Here is a 20,323-nt window from a genome sequence, read left to right on the forward strand (position 1 = left end):
CATATTTTTTTTTTTAGTAGGCAGTAATCACAGTGAGATCTTGTATTTGCTATACCTTCTAGCTAGTTATTTTTTGGGGGGGAAAGACTTGGTGTAATTGTTTTTTTTTTTAATTGAACCTATATTGGACAGCTGGGTGGATAGAGCACTGGTCCTGGATTCAGGAGTACCTGAGTTCAAATATGGGCTCAGCCACTTAATAATGACCTAGCTGTGTGGCCTTGGGCAAGCCACTTAACCCCATTTGCCTTGCAACTCCCCCCCCCCCAAAAAAAAAAAGAAAGAAAGAAATTGAACCTATGATTTCCATGTGAACCAGGGAACTTACATTGATGAAAATCCTTTTACCAATGCATATTCACTATTGTTCTGTGACTTATCATCTTACAGACCAGATAACTTGCCAAGTTCACAAAGCTAATAATTTGTGAAAGGCTCTGTCTTTGTCATCCTTATACAACTCAAGTTCTAAGGTTTCTGCCTCACACTTGGAAACTGGCAAAAATTAAAATAGCCAATGGGCAATTTTATTTGTAAAAAAGTTTTCTTGTTCCTCTTTAATATTTTTAAGATACTCTGTTGTAGAATTATCATAAAGGTTTTAATATTAAAATATCACTGACATTCCCAGATATAACCTATGTAACAAAAAATAATTAGCAAAAAGTATGTCCCATATTCACCCTGCTCCCTTTCTGGCAGTAGAGAGGAGATGATTTTATTATCCTTCTCCAGGCCATGGCACTTATTCCTCTAGCCTTCCTTTTGTCTTAGGTATGTCTGTTGTTTGGTTCCTTTTGCTTCATGGAGCAGTGCTCACATTTCCATGGTAATTGGAGTTCCTCACATCTGTCACTTCCAGCCCCCGAGAAAGCTCAGGGTGCCCCCCCCCCCTTTTGCTGCAGGGCAGCCAGTCCCTGATGGTGCCACACGTTCCTTCTGGGAAGGTTTTGGAGCAAGCCTTCACCTGCTGGACCAGCCCCCTCCAGGCTGGTATTCACTCAGCTGTTAAAGGGATTGCCTTGAGGTGACTCAGTTGCTTAAGAAATGACTGTGTTCTGAACACAGTGCCTTGGTACTAGTACTAAGTAAGAAAAAGGGACTGTTCTTGCCCTCAGATTGCTTTCAGTCTGATGACCCAGACAACCCACAGAAGGGCTCTGGATATTCAGGTGGAGATTGGAGTGAGCTGCTCTTTGTGGAGGAAAGCTCCACCTTTGTTTATCTTTCCCACCTTGTTGCTCCAGGATCTTGGAGGTAGGGTTCAGAACCCTCTTCGCTTGCCCCTCCCCCCACCAGGTCTTCTCATACCTTATGCATACACCAACCATTTAGGAACTGTGGCTTCCTTGGCTTTTACTTTTGAGGCTGGCTTTGAACTCAAATCCTCCTGATTTCAGGGCTGGTGCTCTATCCCCTGTGTCATCTAGCTGTACCCCCTTTGCTATTACATTTGAGCAAGTCACTCTATCCCCCAAGTTTGGGAGATACCTGCTTTCCTACCCTTTATCTCTTTTGGGGGAATGTGTACAGTGATATGCTAGTTATTGTTAAACAATGGGAAAAATGGATTCAGGATAAACTTTTAAGTTTAATTTACATTATTAACATTTTATGCCACTTTCTTTTTTTTGGTAAATAGATTTTATTTTTTTCCAATTACATGTAAAGATAATTTTCAGCATTTATTTTTTATGATTTTGCTTTCCAAATTTTTCTTCCTCCTCCCCAAGAGAACAAGCCATCCTATATAGATTATACATACTTTGTCATTTTCTTAGGATTGGACAAGCAACAAGCAATAAATCAAGATTTGATTTATACTTTGCTGATTTCTGATGTGTGAATGCTCACATTGAAAATATAACTATCCAGTGTGTGCTCTGGCACATCCCTAGGCATCTGTGTATTGAATTTGCCCAGGCAAAGTTCAGTCACTTGTCTTGAATTACTTTATTTTTTAAAGATTTGTTGGAGGGGCCTAACTGTGTGACCTTGGGCAAGTCACTTAACCCTATTGGCTTAAATAAATAAATAAGATTTTTTTGGGAGCAGTTCACAGATTCCTCCAGTAGTGTATTTTTGCTTTCTATAGTAGCCCTTCTGCCATTGCCTACATTTTTGCTAAAAATTCATGCTTTATTTTTAGTGATATCAAGCATTCTCTTAAAGATTTTATATATGTATGAAAGTAGGCATGCCTATGAATTGATAGTTATTGTTATCCTCTTGATCTTTTTTTCAGTAGTAAAAATATAAGTTCTTCCTCTCTTTCATATGTATGTAGAGAATTGATGCCTTAGCTTCCTCCAAATTTTCATCCCCAACATAAACCTCTACTGTGACATTTAATGCTATTCTTGGCATGGTCTAACTTTTTACATCTTTGTTTTCTTTGGTGCTTTTTCATATCAGTGAGTATAATGTTGAGAGATCAAATACAGTGACTTCACTCTAATTGTTGGAGGAAATGGTTTGTTGTAGAGATATTGATATACCTTTTCCCATTTAGGGTCTTTTTTATTATTCTTCCAATTTTGTTTTCCTTTAATGCTTTAGGATTGATCTTTTTAATTGGGTTACATATCAAGGTTTCTATAAACTTCTTTCTCTAATCTTTCACAGTAAGACTTTGTATATGAGTTTATATTTTAAACTGATATTGCCACTTGGCCTTGATTTTTATTGTCACAGGTCAGTGGTATGACTGCACAGAGTTGGTTCAAGAATAATTTTAAAATAGTAACCAATTAATTCCTGTCAGTTTAAGACATGGTCAGTTTCATTTTTTCTGCTGTTACTCAATGTTCACCTTCTCCTATGACTTCTCAGCTTTTGCTAAAAAGAAGCATTATATTTAAGTGCATAGTTTTTTAGTTCCTTTTCAGTTCTTGATTCTGAATCATATTTTTAATGTTATTAATGATTTTCATCACTCATTTTTTTGATAGCACTCTCACACAATATCCCTGGTTAAATACAGCGACTACATTCTATTTGAGAGTATATGCTTCATTTTGTAATTTGTAGTCTTGCCACCTCTCTGTTCAGGAAAAAAAAATATTTCATCTTTACTCCTCTGGAGTTAGGATTTGATTCATTTGTCTTTTCCCACTATGTGAAACTGTATTAATTTAACATAATTTGTTCTGACATTTCCCCACTCAGTGGACAACCACTACAAAAGGTACAGCCTGAATATTTTGTTACATATAGGAGTTTTCCCTCTCTTTGTGCCCTCCTTGTAACATCAACCCAGAGGGGAATTCAGTAAGCTTTTATTATTTAAGTAATCAATTAATTTTTATTTTTGTACAAATGATTTTTTTTTTTAGGTCTTTGCAAGGCAAATGAGGTTAAGTGGCTTGCCCAAGGCCACACAGCTAGGTAATTATTAAGTGTCTGAGACCGGATTTGAACCCAGGTACTCCTGACTCCAGGGCCCGTGCTTTATCCACTACGCCACCTAGCTGCCCCACAAATGATTTTTTTATAATTACTAAAATATTCTTGTTTAAGAGTAAATATAATACCCCCTCTCCCCAAAGAATATAGACTCTCATGAGAAATAAAGTAAAGGAAAAGAGGAAAAAAAAATGCTTCAGTCTGTGTTCCAACACCACCAGCTCTATCTCGGCTGATCACATTCTTTATGATAAATCCATCTTTTTTTTAAAAAAATATATTTATCTTTATTTATTTTATATTTATTCATTATATTCTCAAAGAACATTTTTCATCCTAGTAGTAGGTATGTGGCACAGAAAACTTCAGTACAGAAAACAGTTCTAAAAAATGACTAATGATAGATGTGTTGCTTTGATGGCCATATTTATATATTTTATAGATTAAATAATTAAATCTCAAAAAAAATGATTCTTACTAATGTAAATGTGTACTGCAGAGCAAAAAATTATTTAAGTAATCAGTAGCAACTAACAGTGAAATGAGTTTAAAATCTAAACCTAAAAGTAAAATTCCGCAAAATGGCTTCCTTCCCACTCACCCAATCAACAAGCATTCTGGAAATACTTCTTTACTAAAATATTCTTGTTTAAGAGTAAATATAATACCCCTCCCCCAAAAAAATTATAGACCCTCATGAGCAATAAAGGAAAGAGAAAAAAAAATGTGCTTCAGTCTGTGTTCCAACACCACTAGTTCTGTCGTGGGTGGATCACATTCTTTATAAGTCCATCACAAAAGCTACTTCTATATTTTTCTACCATTGCTATTGCTAATCGCAAGTTGCTCCATTCATACCTCCCTACTACCATATACTATATTTTCTCTCTCCTTTCACTCTGTCCCTCTTCTTAAATGTGCTGTAGGAGTAGCTGAGTGGCACAGCAGACTGATCACCGGCCCTGGGGCCAAGAGGCCCTGAGCCCACATACCACCCCTTAGGCCCAGCAACCACTTGGTCCTGTGGTCCTGGACAGGCCATCCAATCCCAGCCCCTTGCAAGAAGTAAAAAAGAAAATGTGTTATATCTGACCACTCTCCCCCATGGTCCACCTTCTCCTCCATCACTCACACCCCCCTCCCTTCCCCTTTCCTCCTTCTCTCCTTTTTACTCCAGATGTCTATACCCCATTGAATATATATGCTGTTTCCTCTCCTAGCCACCTCTGATGAGAGCAAAGATTCCCTCATTTCCCCCTCGCCTTCCCTCCTTCCATATCATTGCAATAGCTCATTGCAATAATAAAAAAAATTTTATTATATGAAATATCTTAGCCTATTTTTCTCTTACTCCCATTACATTTCCCTTTTAGCCATTGATTCCATTTTTACACTATATTATATCTTCAAATTCAGCTTTCCTGTGCTTCATCTATAAAAACTCCTGCTCTATTAAATGAGAAGTTTCATATAAGTATTATCAGTATCATTTTTCTATGCAGGAATACATGCAGTTCATCATCATTAAGTCCCTCATATTTTCCCCCTCTCCTCCACTCTCTATGCTTCATCTGAGTCCTGTATTTGAATATCAAACTTTCTGTTCAGCTCTGGCCATTCCAACAGGAACAATTGAAATTCCCCTGGTTCATTGAAAGTCCACCTTTTCCCCTGGAAGAGGATGTTCAGCTTTGCTGGGTAGTTGATTCTTGGTTGCATTCCGAGCTCTTTTACCTTCTGGAATATTATATTCCAAGCCCTACGAGCTTCCAGTGTAGCTGCTGCTAAGTCCTGTGTGATCCTGACTGCAGCTCCACGATATTTGAACTGTGTCCTTCTGGCTGCTTGTAATATTTTCTCTTTGACTTGGGAGTTCTGGAACTTGGCTATAATATTCCTGGGGGTTGTTTTTTTGGGATCTCTATTTTGGGGAGATTGGTGGATTGTCTCAATTTCTATTTTGCCCTGTGTTTCTAGGATATCAGGGCAATTTTCCTGTAGGAATTCTTTAAAAATGAGGACTCTTTTCCTGATTATGACTTTCAGGTATCCCAGTAATTTTTAAATTATCTTTCCTGAATTTGTTTTCCAGATCAGTTGTTTTTTCAGTGAGATGTTTCACATTTTCTTCTAATTTTTCATTCTTTTGGTGTTGAACTATTGTGTGTTGACTTTTCGTAAAGTCTCCTTGATTAAGCTGCTGACTTTGTTTTCATCTTTTTTCCTGCATCTCTCTCATTTCTTTTCTTTTTTTTTCTTTTTAGGTTTTTGCAAGGCAAATGGGTTTAAGTGGTTTTCCCAAGGCCACACAGCTAGGTAATTATTAAGTGTCTGAGACCTGATTTGAACCCAGGTACTCCTGACTGCAGGGCCAGTGCTTTATCCGCTGCACCACCTAGCCACCTTCTCATTTCTTTTTCCAGTTTTTCTTGTATCTCCCTTACTTGATTTTCAAAATCTTTTTTTGAGCTCTGTCATAGACTGAGCCCAATTTCCATTTTTTGGGGGGAGTCTTTAGATGCAGGAGCTTGGACTTTCTCATCTTCAGATTGAGTATTTTGATCCTTCTTGGGATCATAGATAATGTATTTCTCAGTGGTGTTCCTCTTTTTTTCCTCTTTTTACTCATTTCTCCAGCCTGGGCTTGGTTTTGGGGTGCTTCCTGAGCTTTTGAATATTATTGGGACCTCCCCCCCCAAACAAGAATCTCTGTGTGAAGCTCTGACTTCCCTTCTGGCCTGTGAATGACCACAAGTGCACCCCTCTGCCATGGGGCTGAGGTGGTGGTGGTGGGGGGGGCTATGGGGGGGTCTAGACTGCAATCAGGATCTGAATATGGTCAGAGCCCCAGAGTCCTGTTTCAGGTACAGAGGACAGACTTCTGAAGTCTCTCTCCATTCCCCTACCCACTCAAGGCTCAGTTGCCTGGGGGGGGCTCCTGCTTACCAGCTTATAGGCTCAGCTCCTGCTTACTGACTCCACACCTCTGGGCTGCCATGCTGACCTGCTCAGCTGACCACATTGATTGCCGCAACTGCCCAAGGGCCTGGGGTAGAGGTCCCTTCTGCTGATGCTCCATTTTGTGCCCGGTGCTCCCTGGGGTATAGGTCAGGAAACTGGCCCTGCTGCAGTGAGCCGGCTCCCAGGTGTCTTGGGGCTTGCCTCCAGAAGGCTGAAGTTCCTTCACTCTGCCAGGCCAACCCTCTAACCCCATGGAACAGAGCATTTTCACTATTTTCCAGGTAACCTTGGTCTCGAGAATTGCCTCACTGGATCTTTCTGTGGGCTCTGTCTCTCACAAATTTAGTTAGAGTCTTAATTTTAAGATTTTTGAAATATTATAGAAAGAATACCTAGGAGAGGCTCTTCTGTCACCATCTTGGCTCTGCCCCCTAAGTAAACCTTTTGAGCTTTTATTATTTAAAAACAAAAAAAAGACCAATCCCTGCTCTTAAGGTCTGTATAGTCTACTTAGGGGAAACAACTTGTGCCCAGATAATTATGTCAAAGTAATTTTGATAGGGTGGGTAGCTGGGAAAGGAAATCACCAACTTGGGGAGTAGAGTCAAGACAGACCTCTTGAAAGAAATGCCTTTAGAACTGAACTTTGAAAGGAGAGGGCAGCTAGATAGCATAGTGGATAGATCGCCAACCTTGGAGTCAGGAGGATGGGAGTTTGAATCCAACCTCAGGCATTTAGTAGCTGCGTGACCTTGGGCAAGTCACTCAACCCTGATTGCCTCACTTGCAGGGACATCTCCTGATGTCCTGATTCATATCTGACTGCTGGACCCAAATGGTTCTGAAGGAAAAAATGAGTCTGGTGACTCTGCACAGCCCTCCTTCACTCAAATCACTTCCCTGATGTCATGGTCTACTTCAGGAATGATAGATAAACATCATATAGAAAGGAGTGAGAGAGACTCCAACAACTCATGTAAAGTCATAAAGGTGCAAGTTGAAATGTTAAGAATAAGAAGCCAGTATTTAGATCAGCTTGACTATCATAGAATCATAGAATGAATGAGACAAAGGACCAACTTTGTCCAATGACAAAGGCTACAGCCAGGTTCTGAAGGGCTTTGAATGCCACAGTCATTTCTATTTTATTTTAAAGCAAGTAGGTCTTAATCTTTTGGTGTGTCATAGATCTCTTTGGAAGTTTGAGGAATCTTAAAAAAATATTTTGAATGCATAAAATGAAATATTTAATAAGATTATAAAACAAACCAATTATATTGAAATATTGTTATCAAAATATTAAATAAGTGCATGGGTCCCTGTCTCATCTGGTGTTTTTTTTTTTTTTGGTCCGTTGTGTTGTACTTACTTATTGCTTCTTATTAAATAATTGATTGACCTTTGGATGTGAATACAGCCTCCACATAATTGCCATAGCAGTATCTCTAAAGCACAAGTCTCCCAATGTCACTGCTTTGCTTAATATGCTCCAGCAGTTGCCTCTGGCATAAAAATGTGGCTTTGACACAGAGATGTCCAGTCTCCTTGCCAGGGTCAACCCCATGTATGCCATTCTCTAGTGCATCTTCTCCAATGGATTATCTGTCCCATCATCCCAAATTCCTTCCCACTTTACATACAGACACACCCATGTCCATACTGTGAGTTCTTGCCCTTGAGAAGACCATTTATATCCTCCTTTCCTGCATTCTCTCTTCTTAACTCTGCCGTCTGACTTCTACTCTCCTCATTCAACTGAAATGGCTCTCTCCAAAATTCACAATGATCTCTTTGTTATCTCTAAAGACTTTCCCCCTTAATCTGCATTCTTCTCGACCTCTATAAGTCTTTGGCAGTCATTCTTTTTTCCTAGAGAGTCTCTAGGTTTTTGTGACTCTGCTCTCTCCTGCTTCTGCTGTTCCCTGTCTAATTGACTCCTTGGGGGGGGGGGGGGGGGAGGTTGCAAGGCAGTAAAGTTAAATGACTTGCCCAAGGCCACACAGCTAGGTAATTAAGTGTCTGAGGTCAAATTTGAACTCAGGTACTCCTGACTCCAGGGTCAGTGCACTATCCACTGGGCCACCTAGCTGCCCCTCTAATTGCTCCTTTGCTGGATCTTTATTCAGGCCGTAATCACTCAGGGAGGATGTCCCCCAGACCCTTTCCTGGACCCTCTCTGTGTAATTTCTGCCTTCTTTTTCTTTCAAAATTATTTTCCTTGGGGAATTCATCAGCTCTGGATGGATTTTCAGATCTTGGTGTACACATCTAATTCTTCTCCTGACCTCCATTATCAAACCTTCACCTGCCTATTGGACATCTTAAACTGAACATTTTACAGACCTCTTAAACCCAGGACATCCATTACTGAACTTACCTCCTCCAGCCTCTCCTCTCCTTTCCTTTTTAGAAAGGCCTGATTACTATCAAGGGGGCCACCATTCTCCTAGTCAGTCAAACTCAAATCTTGGGGTCTTCCTTGACTCCTCCCTCCTCCATCCAGTAGTTGTCTGGACTATTGTAATATCCTCCTCTTTGATTTCTCTCCTACAAGTCTCTCCCCACTCCATTTAGTCTTCCATTAAGCTGTCAAATTAGCCTTGTCACCTTCCCTCCTTCACATTAATTAGATTTTAGTGACTTCCATTTGGCTGCATCTTGCATCTTTTTACCTCTCCCTGACCAGACCCCTCACCCCTCATTCCTCAGTCCAGTGCCTAGCCTCCTTGATGTTCCTGACATCCACGCCTTGTTCTGTGACCTAGAACTCTGTTCCTCTTCACCTGTCTGCTAAAAGATCCATCTCCTGCAAGAAGATTTCCCTGTTAATGCTAGTGCCTACCCTCAAAGATGACCTCAGATTAATCCTGTTGGAGAGCCTGAGTGTATTTACTGTAACATCATCCCAAATTTTGCATGTGAACTGATGAGCTCCTTTCAGGACTGGAACCTTTGTTTTGATTTGGAGGTGGGGCCTCCTACCTACTGCTTTAAAAAGGTTGTTGATTGACTCCTTATCATACAGTCCTCCCCTCTACGGGTTCTGTAGTTCAGACTAACAGATCTTACTGTCCTGGCAAAGCTTATAACTTCTGTGTCTCAGCATTCCTTCCAGTATTAGCTTAGATGCCACCTCCTAAATGAAGCCTTTCCTCTTCAGTCATTAATGTCTCCCCTAAAAGTTTACCTTCTCTATATTTTGTATATATTTCTAAGGAGACATTTTATCTCTCTTACCCCTTCCACCTTGAGGGCATTCAGGAATGTATAAATATATCTGTCTGTTGAATTTTGTTTATTTTTATCTATCCCATGGTTGTTTGGCTGGCAGTTTTTTTAAATTATGAATTGAGACATTTTGTAGATTCATTTATAATTAATTTCCCCTTTTGTGAATTTTTTGTTTATTTCCTTTCACTTGTAAACTGGTCAGATTAGATATTCATATTCATATACATACATGCATACATACATATGTAAGTGGCAGGACATGAACTTTCCTCTTTGGTGACACCAAATTTACATTGTGCCATATCATGCTGCCTTTGTTTTTGTTTTGTTTTGTTTTGCAAGGCAGTGGGGTTAAGTGACTTGCCCAAGGTCACACAGCTGGGTAATTATTTAGTGTCTGAGGCAGGATTTGAACTCAAGTACTTATGACTCCAGGGCTGGTGCTTTATTCACTGTGCCACTTAGCTGCCCCGCCTCTGTTTTTTTAAAATTTTTATTTATTTTACTCCGAACTCAAGAATATATAAGTATTTTATTTGTTTTCCAATTACATACAGTAGTAGTTTCTATCATTTTTGTAAGGTTTTGAATTTTACAATTTTTTCCCACTCTCCCTTCCCTCCCCCACACCCACAGAAGGCAGTCTGATAATCTTTACATTGCAGTCTGATAATCTTTACATTGTTTCCATGTGATACATTTATCAAAATTGAATGTGTTGAGAGAAAAGTCAAATATGTAAGTTTTCATGTAAATTTCCTTTTTTTTCTTTTTTCTTCTTTTTCTCCTCCTTACCCTAGAGATGGTTACTTTTAGACACAGATATGTATGTAAAATGTATGTGTGTGTGTGTGTGTAACCATTCTATACATATTTTTATTTATCAGTTCTTTCTCTGAATGAGATAGTGTCTTCCTTTAGTTAATTTGAATATTCATAATAGTCAAAATGATTAGTCACTCAAAGTTGTTCTTAAAATAATGTTATTTTATACATTGTTCTCTTGGTTTTGCTCTTTTTGCTCTTGATGATTTTGTGCAAGTCTATCCATGTTTTTCTAAGATCATCGAACTCATCATTTCTTTTTTTTTTAGGGTTTTTTTTTTTTGCAAGGCAATGGGATTAAGTGCCTTGCCCAGGGCCACACAGCTAGGGCCAGTGCTCTGTCCACTGCACCACCTAGCCACCCCCTAACTCATCATTTCTTGCAGCACAGTAGTATTCCATTACACCCATATATTACAACTTGTTCAGTCATTCTTCATTTGATAGGTATCCCTACAATTTACCATCATCAGGAGAGCTGCTTATAAAAATTTTAGAACATAGAAGTTCTTTTCCTTTTTTGTTGATCACCTTGGGAAGCCAATCTTGTAGTGGTATTGCTGGAACAGGGTGTATATATATATATAGGCAGTTTAATTACTCTTTGAGTATAATTCCAGTTTGCTCTCCAAAATAGTTGGATCAGTTCACAGTTTTCACCAACAGTTGAATAAGTGTTCCTAATGTTTGGTATAAAAAACCATTTAAAAAAAATAGACACTCCTCTGAGCAAAAAAAAAAGTTTATTTTGGCTTTTCTGGAGAAAAGGGCACTTAAGTGTCTCACAAAGGTAGTGAAGACCAAGGAAGCTGTTGAATTGACAGTCAAACAAGATTATATGGCCTAATGTGATTGATTCCCCTCCTCCTTCCTATTGTCCCTCTCCGTCAGTTCATTGGTTAGTGTTCAGAGTTACATTCTACTTGTGAAGATCTATGTCAGCACCAAAGAAAAGAATGAAAGATTTTCATAAAATATTACCTTACCATGCAGATGGTGAGAACATCAAAAAGACTTTTAATGACCTTCAATGTCTTAGCTAAATGAAATAGTGTCTGAATATGCAAGGTCTTCTACTATCCTCCTAGTCAGGAAAAATAGTCTTATCAAAAGAGAGGCTTATGAGCTTCTTTGGAATGCAAGGTTTTTCTCATGGGAAAAAAGTCTACTATCCTTCTAGTAGTCAATAAAAATAGCCTTATCAAAAGTTAGGAGAGTGAGCCACCTGTTTGGAATACAAGGGGCTTTCTTCTACAAATAGTTTAAGAATAATAGTTTGTTCTTAATTTAATATTTCTTAACACTGAGAGGACTTCCCTAGGAATATTTTTTTTTAATTTTTAAAGGTTTTTTTTTTTTTTTTTTGCAAGGCAAATGGGGTTAAGTAGCTTGCCCAAGGCCACTTGGCTAGGTAATTATTAAGTATCTGAGCCTAGGAATATTTTTAAAGGATTTTGTTTATTTTGAATTTTACAATTTTCCCCTAATCTTACTTCTCCACCCCCCCCCAGAAGGCTATCTGTTAGTCTTTACATTGTTTCCATGGTATACATTGATCTAAGTTGAAAGTGATGAGAGAGAAATCGTATCCTTAAAGAAGAAACATGAAATTGCATACAAACATACAAAATTACATAATAAGATAATGGTGTGTTTTTTTTTAATTAAAGGTAATAATCTTTGGTCTTTGTTAAAACTCCACAATTCTTTCTCTGGATACAGATGATATTCTCCCTCGCAGATATCCCAAAATTGTGCCTGATTGTTGCACTGATGGAGTGACAAGTCCATTAAGGTTGACCATCGTTGCTGTTAGGGTGTACAATGTTCTTCTGGTTCTGCTCATCTCCCAAAGCATCAGTTTATACAAATCCCTCCAGGCTTCCCTGAATTTCCATCCCTCCTGGTTTCTAATAGAACAATGGTGTTCCATCACATTCATATACCACAGTTTGTTAAGCCATTCCCCAACTGAAAGACATTCACTTAATTTCCATTTTTTGCCACCACAAACAGGGCTACTATGAATATTTTTGTTCAAGTGATATTTTTACTCTTTATCATCATCTCTTCAGGGTATAGACCCAGTAGTGGTATTGCTGGATCAAAGGGTATTATTCCCTAGGAATATTAATCCTAAGAAGTTTTTATTGGGGAATATTCCACTCACCAATTTTTCCACATCCCCACCATTTATTGTTTTTCCTTTAATCATTTTATCCTATCTGATAGAAATAAAATGATATCTCAGTGTTGTTTTAATTTGCATTTCTCTAATCAGTAAAGATTTAATGTTTTTGTATGACTATAAATTATTTTTTATTTTAATTTAATAAATTCATCCATTAAGAAATATCTATTAAGTGTTTATTATGTGCCAAGCTACACCAAGTTCTGAGGGTGTTTAGGTCCTTTGAAAATTCGAGTACAAGAAGCTGCTTGTGCTGTGGGTATAAATTGGAAGTTCAGTTGGTTAAAATGTTTTTATTAGAACAAAGAGACCAAAAGCTTTATTTTAGGCCCCACATAAAAACAGAATTGTGGCAAAAATAAGTGATAATGAAGCCTGTGGTTATCAATATGGTTTATTTATTGGAAACTTTCCATGACTTGACTATCACATGCCCCCTTAGACTATTCCAATGAAAGACTTGCTTGTGTTGTATAGTAGTAATTGTCATATAGCCTTTAGAGTTTGCAAAGATCTTTAAACATAAATTATTGTCCATTATTGTCCATCAGGTATTATTATCTAGTTTCTGTAGTTGTTGGAAACTGAGGTATGGATAGTTTAAATGACTTCTCATAGTGACATAGGTAAAGGTAGAATATGAACCTAAATCTTCCAGTTTCAGACACTGAAAATCCCTGTTCTAAATCTCATCCTTCAACCTTTCTGGTGAGAAAATTTAGTTTTAAATTCAATCTCTGCCACATGACTTTTGAGATGATATGTAATTCCTTTCATTTCTCTTGGAGTGGGTACACATATTTGTAAGGGACTGACCTTGAATAACTGACTTCAAGTTTTTCCTCTAAAATCCTGTGGATTTTAATTGGATGTCTGTTTGTGGTGCCATCTGCTGGTAAAATGAGTTAATTATCTTTGGAAAAGAAGAGTGATATGATAGATAACAATTTTCCTTTTTTATGGGTTATTTTCAGATCCTTATTCTTACCTTTTCAGATATTGTTTGTATATCTAGTACTTCATTTTCATATATATTTTCTATTTCCCTGATTTTCCTTATCTGTAGCTGTCATTTCTTTTTCTGAGAAATACAAATAAATTCTTTGTAAACAAAATTAGGTATTCTTATTTTTTTAAAGAGTTTATTTATTTTGAGTTTTACAGTCCCCCCCCCCCCCATTCTTGCTTCCCTCCCTCCGCCCTCCACAGAAGGCATTCTGTTAGTGTTTACATTGGTTCCATGATGTACACTGATCTCAGTTGAATGTGGTGACAGAGAAATCATATCCTTAAGGGAGAAAAATAAAGCGTGAGATAGTAAAAGGTGGTAATAGTCCTTCGTCTTTGTTCAAAGTCCATAATTCTTTCTCTGGGTACAGATGGTATTCTCCATTGCAGATAGCCCAAAATTGTTCCTGGTTGTTGCACTGAAGGGATGAGCAAGTCTATCAGGGTTGATCATCACCCCCATGTTGCTATTAGGGTGTACAATGTTTTTCTGGTTCGTACATCTTGCTCAGCATCAGTTCATGTAAATCCTTCCAGGCTTCCCTGAACTCCCATCCCTCCTGGTTTCTAATAGAACAATAGTGTTCCATGACATACATATGCCACAATTTGCTAAGCCATTCCCCAATTGACAGACATTCACTTAATTTCCAATTTTTTGCCACCACAAACAGGGCTGCTATAAATATTTTTGTACAAGTGATGTTTTTACCCTTTTTAATATTCTTATTTTGAGAAGTACCCTGACCTAACATGTGACTTGAGTGTCTTTTAGAATTATAGAGCTTTTCTTTAAATATGGACTGTTTTCTTTAAATATGGACTGTTAACTTTGTTGATATATGATGACTCTTAGAAGAAAATTTGGAATTATATATTCTAGAGAACAAATCAGTTTTTTATATGGGGCAGTCTAAATTTGTCTGACCTCCCCAAGTGTTTTGATTTATTCATATGATGTAGATTAATCTGATTATTTCTTTCATTATGTGGAGATATCCCTTCTCTTCTTTTTCATATTCTCCTTCCCCTCCTTTGCCATTTTAAAACTGCATCTGAGAAGTATTTTTATTTCCTTATCCAATACCCCGTTAAGCTATACTGATTCATAGTGACTCTGCCTATCCATGTGAGGAAAATAGTTTAACATTAATTTTAGTTTATATGCTACAGAATAGCAGTTCTTGAATATTATTTAATCTGGGCCTCTCATTTTTACTGCTGAAGAAACTAGGGCCTAAACAGGTAGGTAAATGCTTTCTCCAGGGCTAAAGCTTTTAGCAAATGTGTGACTAGGATCCAAGTAGGAGGTAGAATTGTTAGATAAGCAGTCTTGGCTTAGCATAGAATTTGATTTCTAGAGATTCAGTTCACGCATACCCTACGTGTGTGTGTGTGTGTGTGTGTGTGTGTGTGTGTCTAAATTCTATATTGCAGAGTTTTGTAAATATGATTCTATTAATATTCTCCCTTGTACAGCTGGGGAAAACTGAGATGCAGATAAGGTTAAGTGGCTTCCCTGGGTTGACACAGAGGTTCATATATACCTAAGACTTTCAGATTCAAAAGTTCTGAAAATTCCTTGCTTTTCTAAATCTGTGACTCACTTACCCCAGTTAAAAGATTTGGTATTAAATCCAAGCTCTGCTACTTAGTCTTTGGCATCACAAGTTAGACTATAACCCTCTTATTCTGAATATATTCACTTCCTGAGTTAGCTGAGGTTAAAAAATGTACTTGTTGCTATTCAGCATTGTAATGAAAAGCCTATTCCTACTTAGAAAGCAAATTACCCTTGGATTTGATTCTGTACTTGTTTTAGTTTGCAGGAAGAAGGCCTTTCCTCCCAAGAACTCCAAATGGTATATAAAATATAGCTTCTATGCCACAGGCAGCTTTCAGATATTTAAAAAAAACATCCTTAGTAAGTTAATTAATTCCATTTTAATAAGTTATACTTTTCTATTTTAAACTTTTGATAACTATATTATTCTGTCTTTTATAGGAAATCAAACCCCAAAGCCATTATAACCATGGATATGGTGAATCTCTTGGACGTAAAAGTCACATTGATGATTACAGCACATGGGACATAGTCAAAGCTACACAGTAAGTGTTTTAAATTGAAGCATTTCTTCTTAAATCCTAATTTTTGAACTTAAAAAAAACAGAACCAATAAGACTTAATTGAACAAATTATTTGGCATGACAAAAGACAAGTTTGATATTTCTCTCAATTTTCCTCTCATATTTAGTGGTATCCAGAAAAACCTTTGTATTATGACTTTCAGATATATAAAATTTTATTTAAAGGTCTTTGTCATATTAAATATTTTTAAGTTCAAGAAAAACTCACACTGATAAGATTAAAAGCATCAAGAGGAAGGCAGCCATGATGCTAAAGATCTTGAGAGCTTGTCATGCGAAGATAGATTGAAGGAACTTGGTGATATTTATCATTTTCAAGAAAATGCTTATATTCTCTATTGGTTGTTTGGGGGAATGGAACAAACATGATATACTTTTAGTTCAGCAAAGCTTTTAACAATGTCTCTTGATGCTATTCTTTGTGAGTAAAATGGAGAGATAGTGACTGGATGCTATTACATTAAGAAAACACAGAATGTAATAGGCACATATCTTTAGGAAGGTATTTAGTAGCTTTGTTCTATTTAACATCATATTTAATGGAGACCTGGATGGCTTGCCTGCTAAATTTACAAATGACAACAACTTGGTAACATGGATGATAATCTTGATTTAATTAGATCTCATATGAGTCTAACTAATAATATGACATGGAAGCCAAAAAAGCTAATGCTACTCTAGACTACATTTATAAAGACAGAGTATTCTGTTTTTTGAATTTTGAATTTTTGAATATTACAATTTTTCCCCCAGTCTTGCTTCCTTCCCCCACCCTCCACAGAAGGCAGTCTAATAGTCTCTACATTGTTTCTATTCTATACACTGATCAAAATCGAATGTGGTGAGAGAGAAATCATATCCTTGAGGAAAAAATAAAATATAAGAGATAGCAAAATTATATATACCTTTTTTAAAAAAAAATTAAAGGTAATAGTATTTGGTCTTTGTTCAAACTTCACAATCTTTCTTTGGATACAGACGGTATTCTCCACTGGAGATAGCCCCAAATTGTCCCTGATTGTTGCATTGATGGAATGAGCAATTTCATTAAGATTGATCATCACCCCCATGTTGCTGTTATGGTGTGCAGTGTTCTTCTTGTTCTGCTCATCTTGCTCAGCATCAGTTCATGCAGATCCTTCTAGGTTTCTCTGAATTCCCATCCCTTCTGATTTCTAATAGAACAATAGTATTCCATCACATACTTGTACCCCAATTAGTTCAGCTATTCTCTAATTGATGGGCATTCACTCAATTTCCAATTCTTTGCCACCACAAACAAAGCTACTATGAATATTTTTGTACAAGTGATGTTTTTAATACCCCTTTTCATAATCTCTTCAGGGTATAGACTCAGTAGTGATATTGCTGGATCAAAGGGTATGCACATTTTTGTTGCCCTTTGGGCATAATTCCAAATTGCTCTCCAGAAAGGTTGGATGAGTTCAGAGCTCCACCAACAATTTGGGGGGGGGGAGGTTAGGTTTTTGCAAGGCAAATGGGGTTAAGTGGCTTGCCCAAGGCCACACAGCTAAGTAATTATTAAGTGTCTGAGACAGGATTTGAACCCAGGTACTCCTGACTCCAAGGCCCGTGCTTTATCCACTACGCCACCTAGCTGCCCCCAACAATGTTTTAGTGTCCCAAATTTCCCACATCCCTTCCAACATTGATCATTGTCATTTCTGGTCATATTGGCCAGTCTGAGAGGTGTGAGGTGGTACCTCAGAAGCTTTAACTTGCATTTCTCTAATAAGTAGTGATTTAGAGCAATTTTTCATATGACTGGATTGCTTTGATTTCCTCATCTGTAAATTGCCTTTGCATATCCTTTGACCATTTGTCGTTTGGGGAATGGCTTGTTTTTTAAAAAATTTGACTCAGTTCTGATATATTTAGAAATTTGTCAGAAGTACTAGTTGTAAAAATTGTTTCCCAATTTACTACATTTCTTTTGATCTTGGTTACAGTGGTTTTGTTTGTGCAAAAAGCTTTTTAATTTAATTTAATCACAGTCATCTAGCTTGTTTTTAATGATGTTCTCCATTTCTTCCTTGGTCACAAATTGCTTCCCTTTTCATAAATATGACAAGTAAACTTGTCCTTGATCTCCTAGTTTGCTTATAATGTAAGGCAGTATTCTGAAAGAAAGAAATGATTTTGTGATTATTCTGCCCTGGTCAGGTCTCTTCTAGAGTACCATGTTCAGTTCTGAGTATTTTTACAGGAAAACATAGGCAAGCTGAAGCATTTCCAAAAGTACATAGCCAGTTGGGATGGTGAAAAGAGTGGAGAATATGTCATAGAAGGAATGATGTGTTTTTATTGTAAATATTACAGCCATTGATTTTTGATTAGGGAACTAACAGAATCAGGTAGCTTATTTTGGAAGCTTTGTGAAGGATGAATTAGAGATAGCAAAAGAGACTGAAGACAGAGATGGAGTAAGAGGCTATTAAACTATTTATGCAGACCTGAACTAGATTTGTGACAGTGTATGTAGAGAAGTAGGTAAGTGATAGAGAAAAGATTGTTTAGAGAGAATTGAGAGGACCTAGCAATTGATTGGTTAGGGTGAGGGTTATAGTTAAAAAAAAACAACTGGGGTTTGTATAGGCAACTATGTCATCAACTATAGAAATAGGGAAGTTGATAAGAAGAACAGCTTGAAGGAGGAATGGAGATGATCAGTTGAGTTTTGGACATAATGAGTTTGAGATGTCAGCAGAACATCCATAAGCCTGTGAGTCTCTCTGGCAGTTGTTTAGATGGAACTTAATGTCTGGAGAGAAATTAAAACTGGAGATGCAGAGGTAAGTCTTCCTCCCAATTTCTTTGATGTAACCAATTATGATTTCCCAACTCTGTGATATTAATCATATAACTGATGATATAATTTTTATTCTGTTCTTTGCTCTTTGCTTATAAAAATAAGTTGCATCTTCAGGTCTGGGTCTTTGGCATAAATGAAGGCAAACCATTGACCCTTTATTATCAAGTTGCATTCCCCTGTTATTTTATTCAAAGAAACTTGCCTCAATTTACTCTCTTGTTAAATTTCATTTGCTACAATAGACTTTTCCTTATGAAAATTAGTACCTAATCTTTGTCTTTTTAACAATATAAGGTTAAGATTTTTGAGTGTGGATGTTGATTTATCTTTGAGAAAACATACTATACTATTATATGTAAAATTCACGTAATGTGGTTTTTAAAAATTTCCCTTAAAATGCAGTACTTATTTTTAGAATAGAGTATAGAGTTTCCTACTATATTAAATTTTAGCATATGATTTTTGATAGAACAATAGTATTGACTAATAACTTTTTAAGCTGACTTATTAGTATTTCTACTTACCATTACTGTACATTTGTATACTTTTTATAGTGTTAGTAAATCTCCTGAACATATTTTCAGAGCTATGAGTTAGTAAAACAGGAAGGTTTTAGCCTTTCTTTGTAACTATGATTAGTGATGTTAAATGAACAACCAGGAGATTATGATTTTGTTGTAGCTAATTGTTCTTATCCTCAGAAATGTTATTATATATGAAACATTCATTCATATGAAACATGAATTTTTTGAAGTAAATTTTTCTAGGAGGTTCAGTATAATGATAGTAGCAACTTCTTTATCTTTTTAAATGCCTGCATTATTTTCTTATTTTTAATTTTTAATTTCTTATGAGCTTAATAACATTGTCACCAGAATTTTCTTTTTATTTAAGGTATGGAATATATGAACGCTGCAGAGAATTGGTGGAAGCAGGTTATGATGTGAGGCAACCAGACAAAGAAAATGTTACACTTCTTCATTGGGCTGCCATAAATAACAGGATAGATCTAGTAAAGTATGTGGTTTTGATATTTATGAGTATTGATTGGTTTTATTTAGCTGTGATTTTGTTTATAATAATCTTGTTGTATTTAGTATTTTTATTTTCCTTTGGCCTCATCTTTCTTTCTTTCTTTCTTTCTTTCTTTCTTTCTTTCTTTCTTTCTTTCTTTCTTTTGTGAAGAGTTTAAATAAAATACCAAATAAGCAATTATTATTTTAAAATTTTTATTTAATGTTTTCTTTTTAATGATGAACTTACAATCAGCAAACACAAACATTTAAATATACAAAGAACAAGAAAAAATTATATAAGGACAAATTTAATTTAAACCTCAGATGTTTTTGATTGTTTTTATATGAAAATACATTTTTCTATAAAAACATGTTTATAGCATAATCATTTTGCAGACAAAAGGTAAAGGCATTGTTTACATATATAAAAATAGTCCTATTCTTTTTATGAGATCACTTACAAAACTGTTTAATTATTATGAATATAAATTCCAGTGCTTTTTAGATTGGCCCTCTAATTGGTTTAATGTATTTTATGCTCATAGGTCATGAAAATGTTGATTATATAACTTATTGATAAAAAAAAATTATAGTGATTTGGGAGCCTAAATGCTGCTGAATCATTTTGTTGTTGTTAGAGGAGAGAGGGTCTCTAATAAATACAACTAGCATGCAAAACTATTGTAATTACAATATTGAGATTTC

General features: G+C 36.5%; 1 protein-coding gene across 1 annotated transcript in view; it reads left to right on the forward strand.

Annotated features, from left to right (window-relative positions):
* The window catches only part of ZDHHC17 (zDHHC palmitoyltransferase 17), a 112,760-nt gene that overhangs the window by 30,515 nt on the left and 61,922 nt on the right, over window positions 1-20,323 (forward strand). Inside the window, exons 2-3 of the mRNA XM_074226471.1 lie at window positions 15,627-15,730; window positions 19,497-19,619. Of these exons, the coding sequence (XP_074082572.1) occupies window positions 15,627-15,730; window positions 19,497-19,619 (227 nt within the window). The remainder of the gene's footprint in view (window positions 1-15,626; window positions 15,731-19,496; window positions 19,620-20,323) is intronic.

This window comes from Macrotis lagotis, chromosome 2 (genome assembly GCF_037893015.1).
Source record: "Macrotis lagotis isolate mMagLag1 chromosome 2, bilby.v1.9.chrom.fasta, whole genome shotgun sequence".
NCBI lineage: Eukaryota > Metazoa > Chordata > Mammalia > Peramelemorphia > Peramelidae > Macrotis > Macrotis lagotis.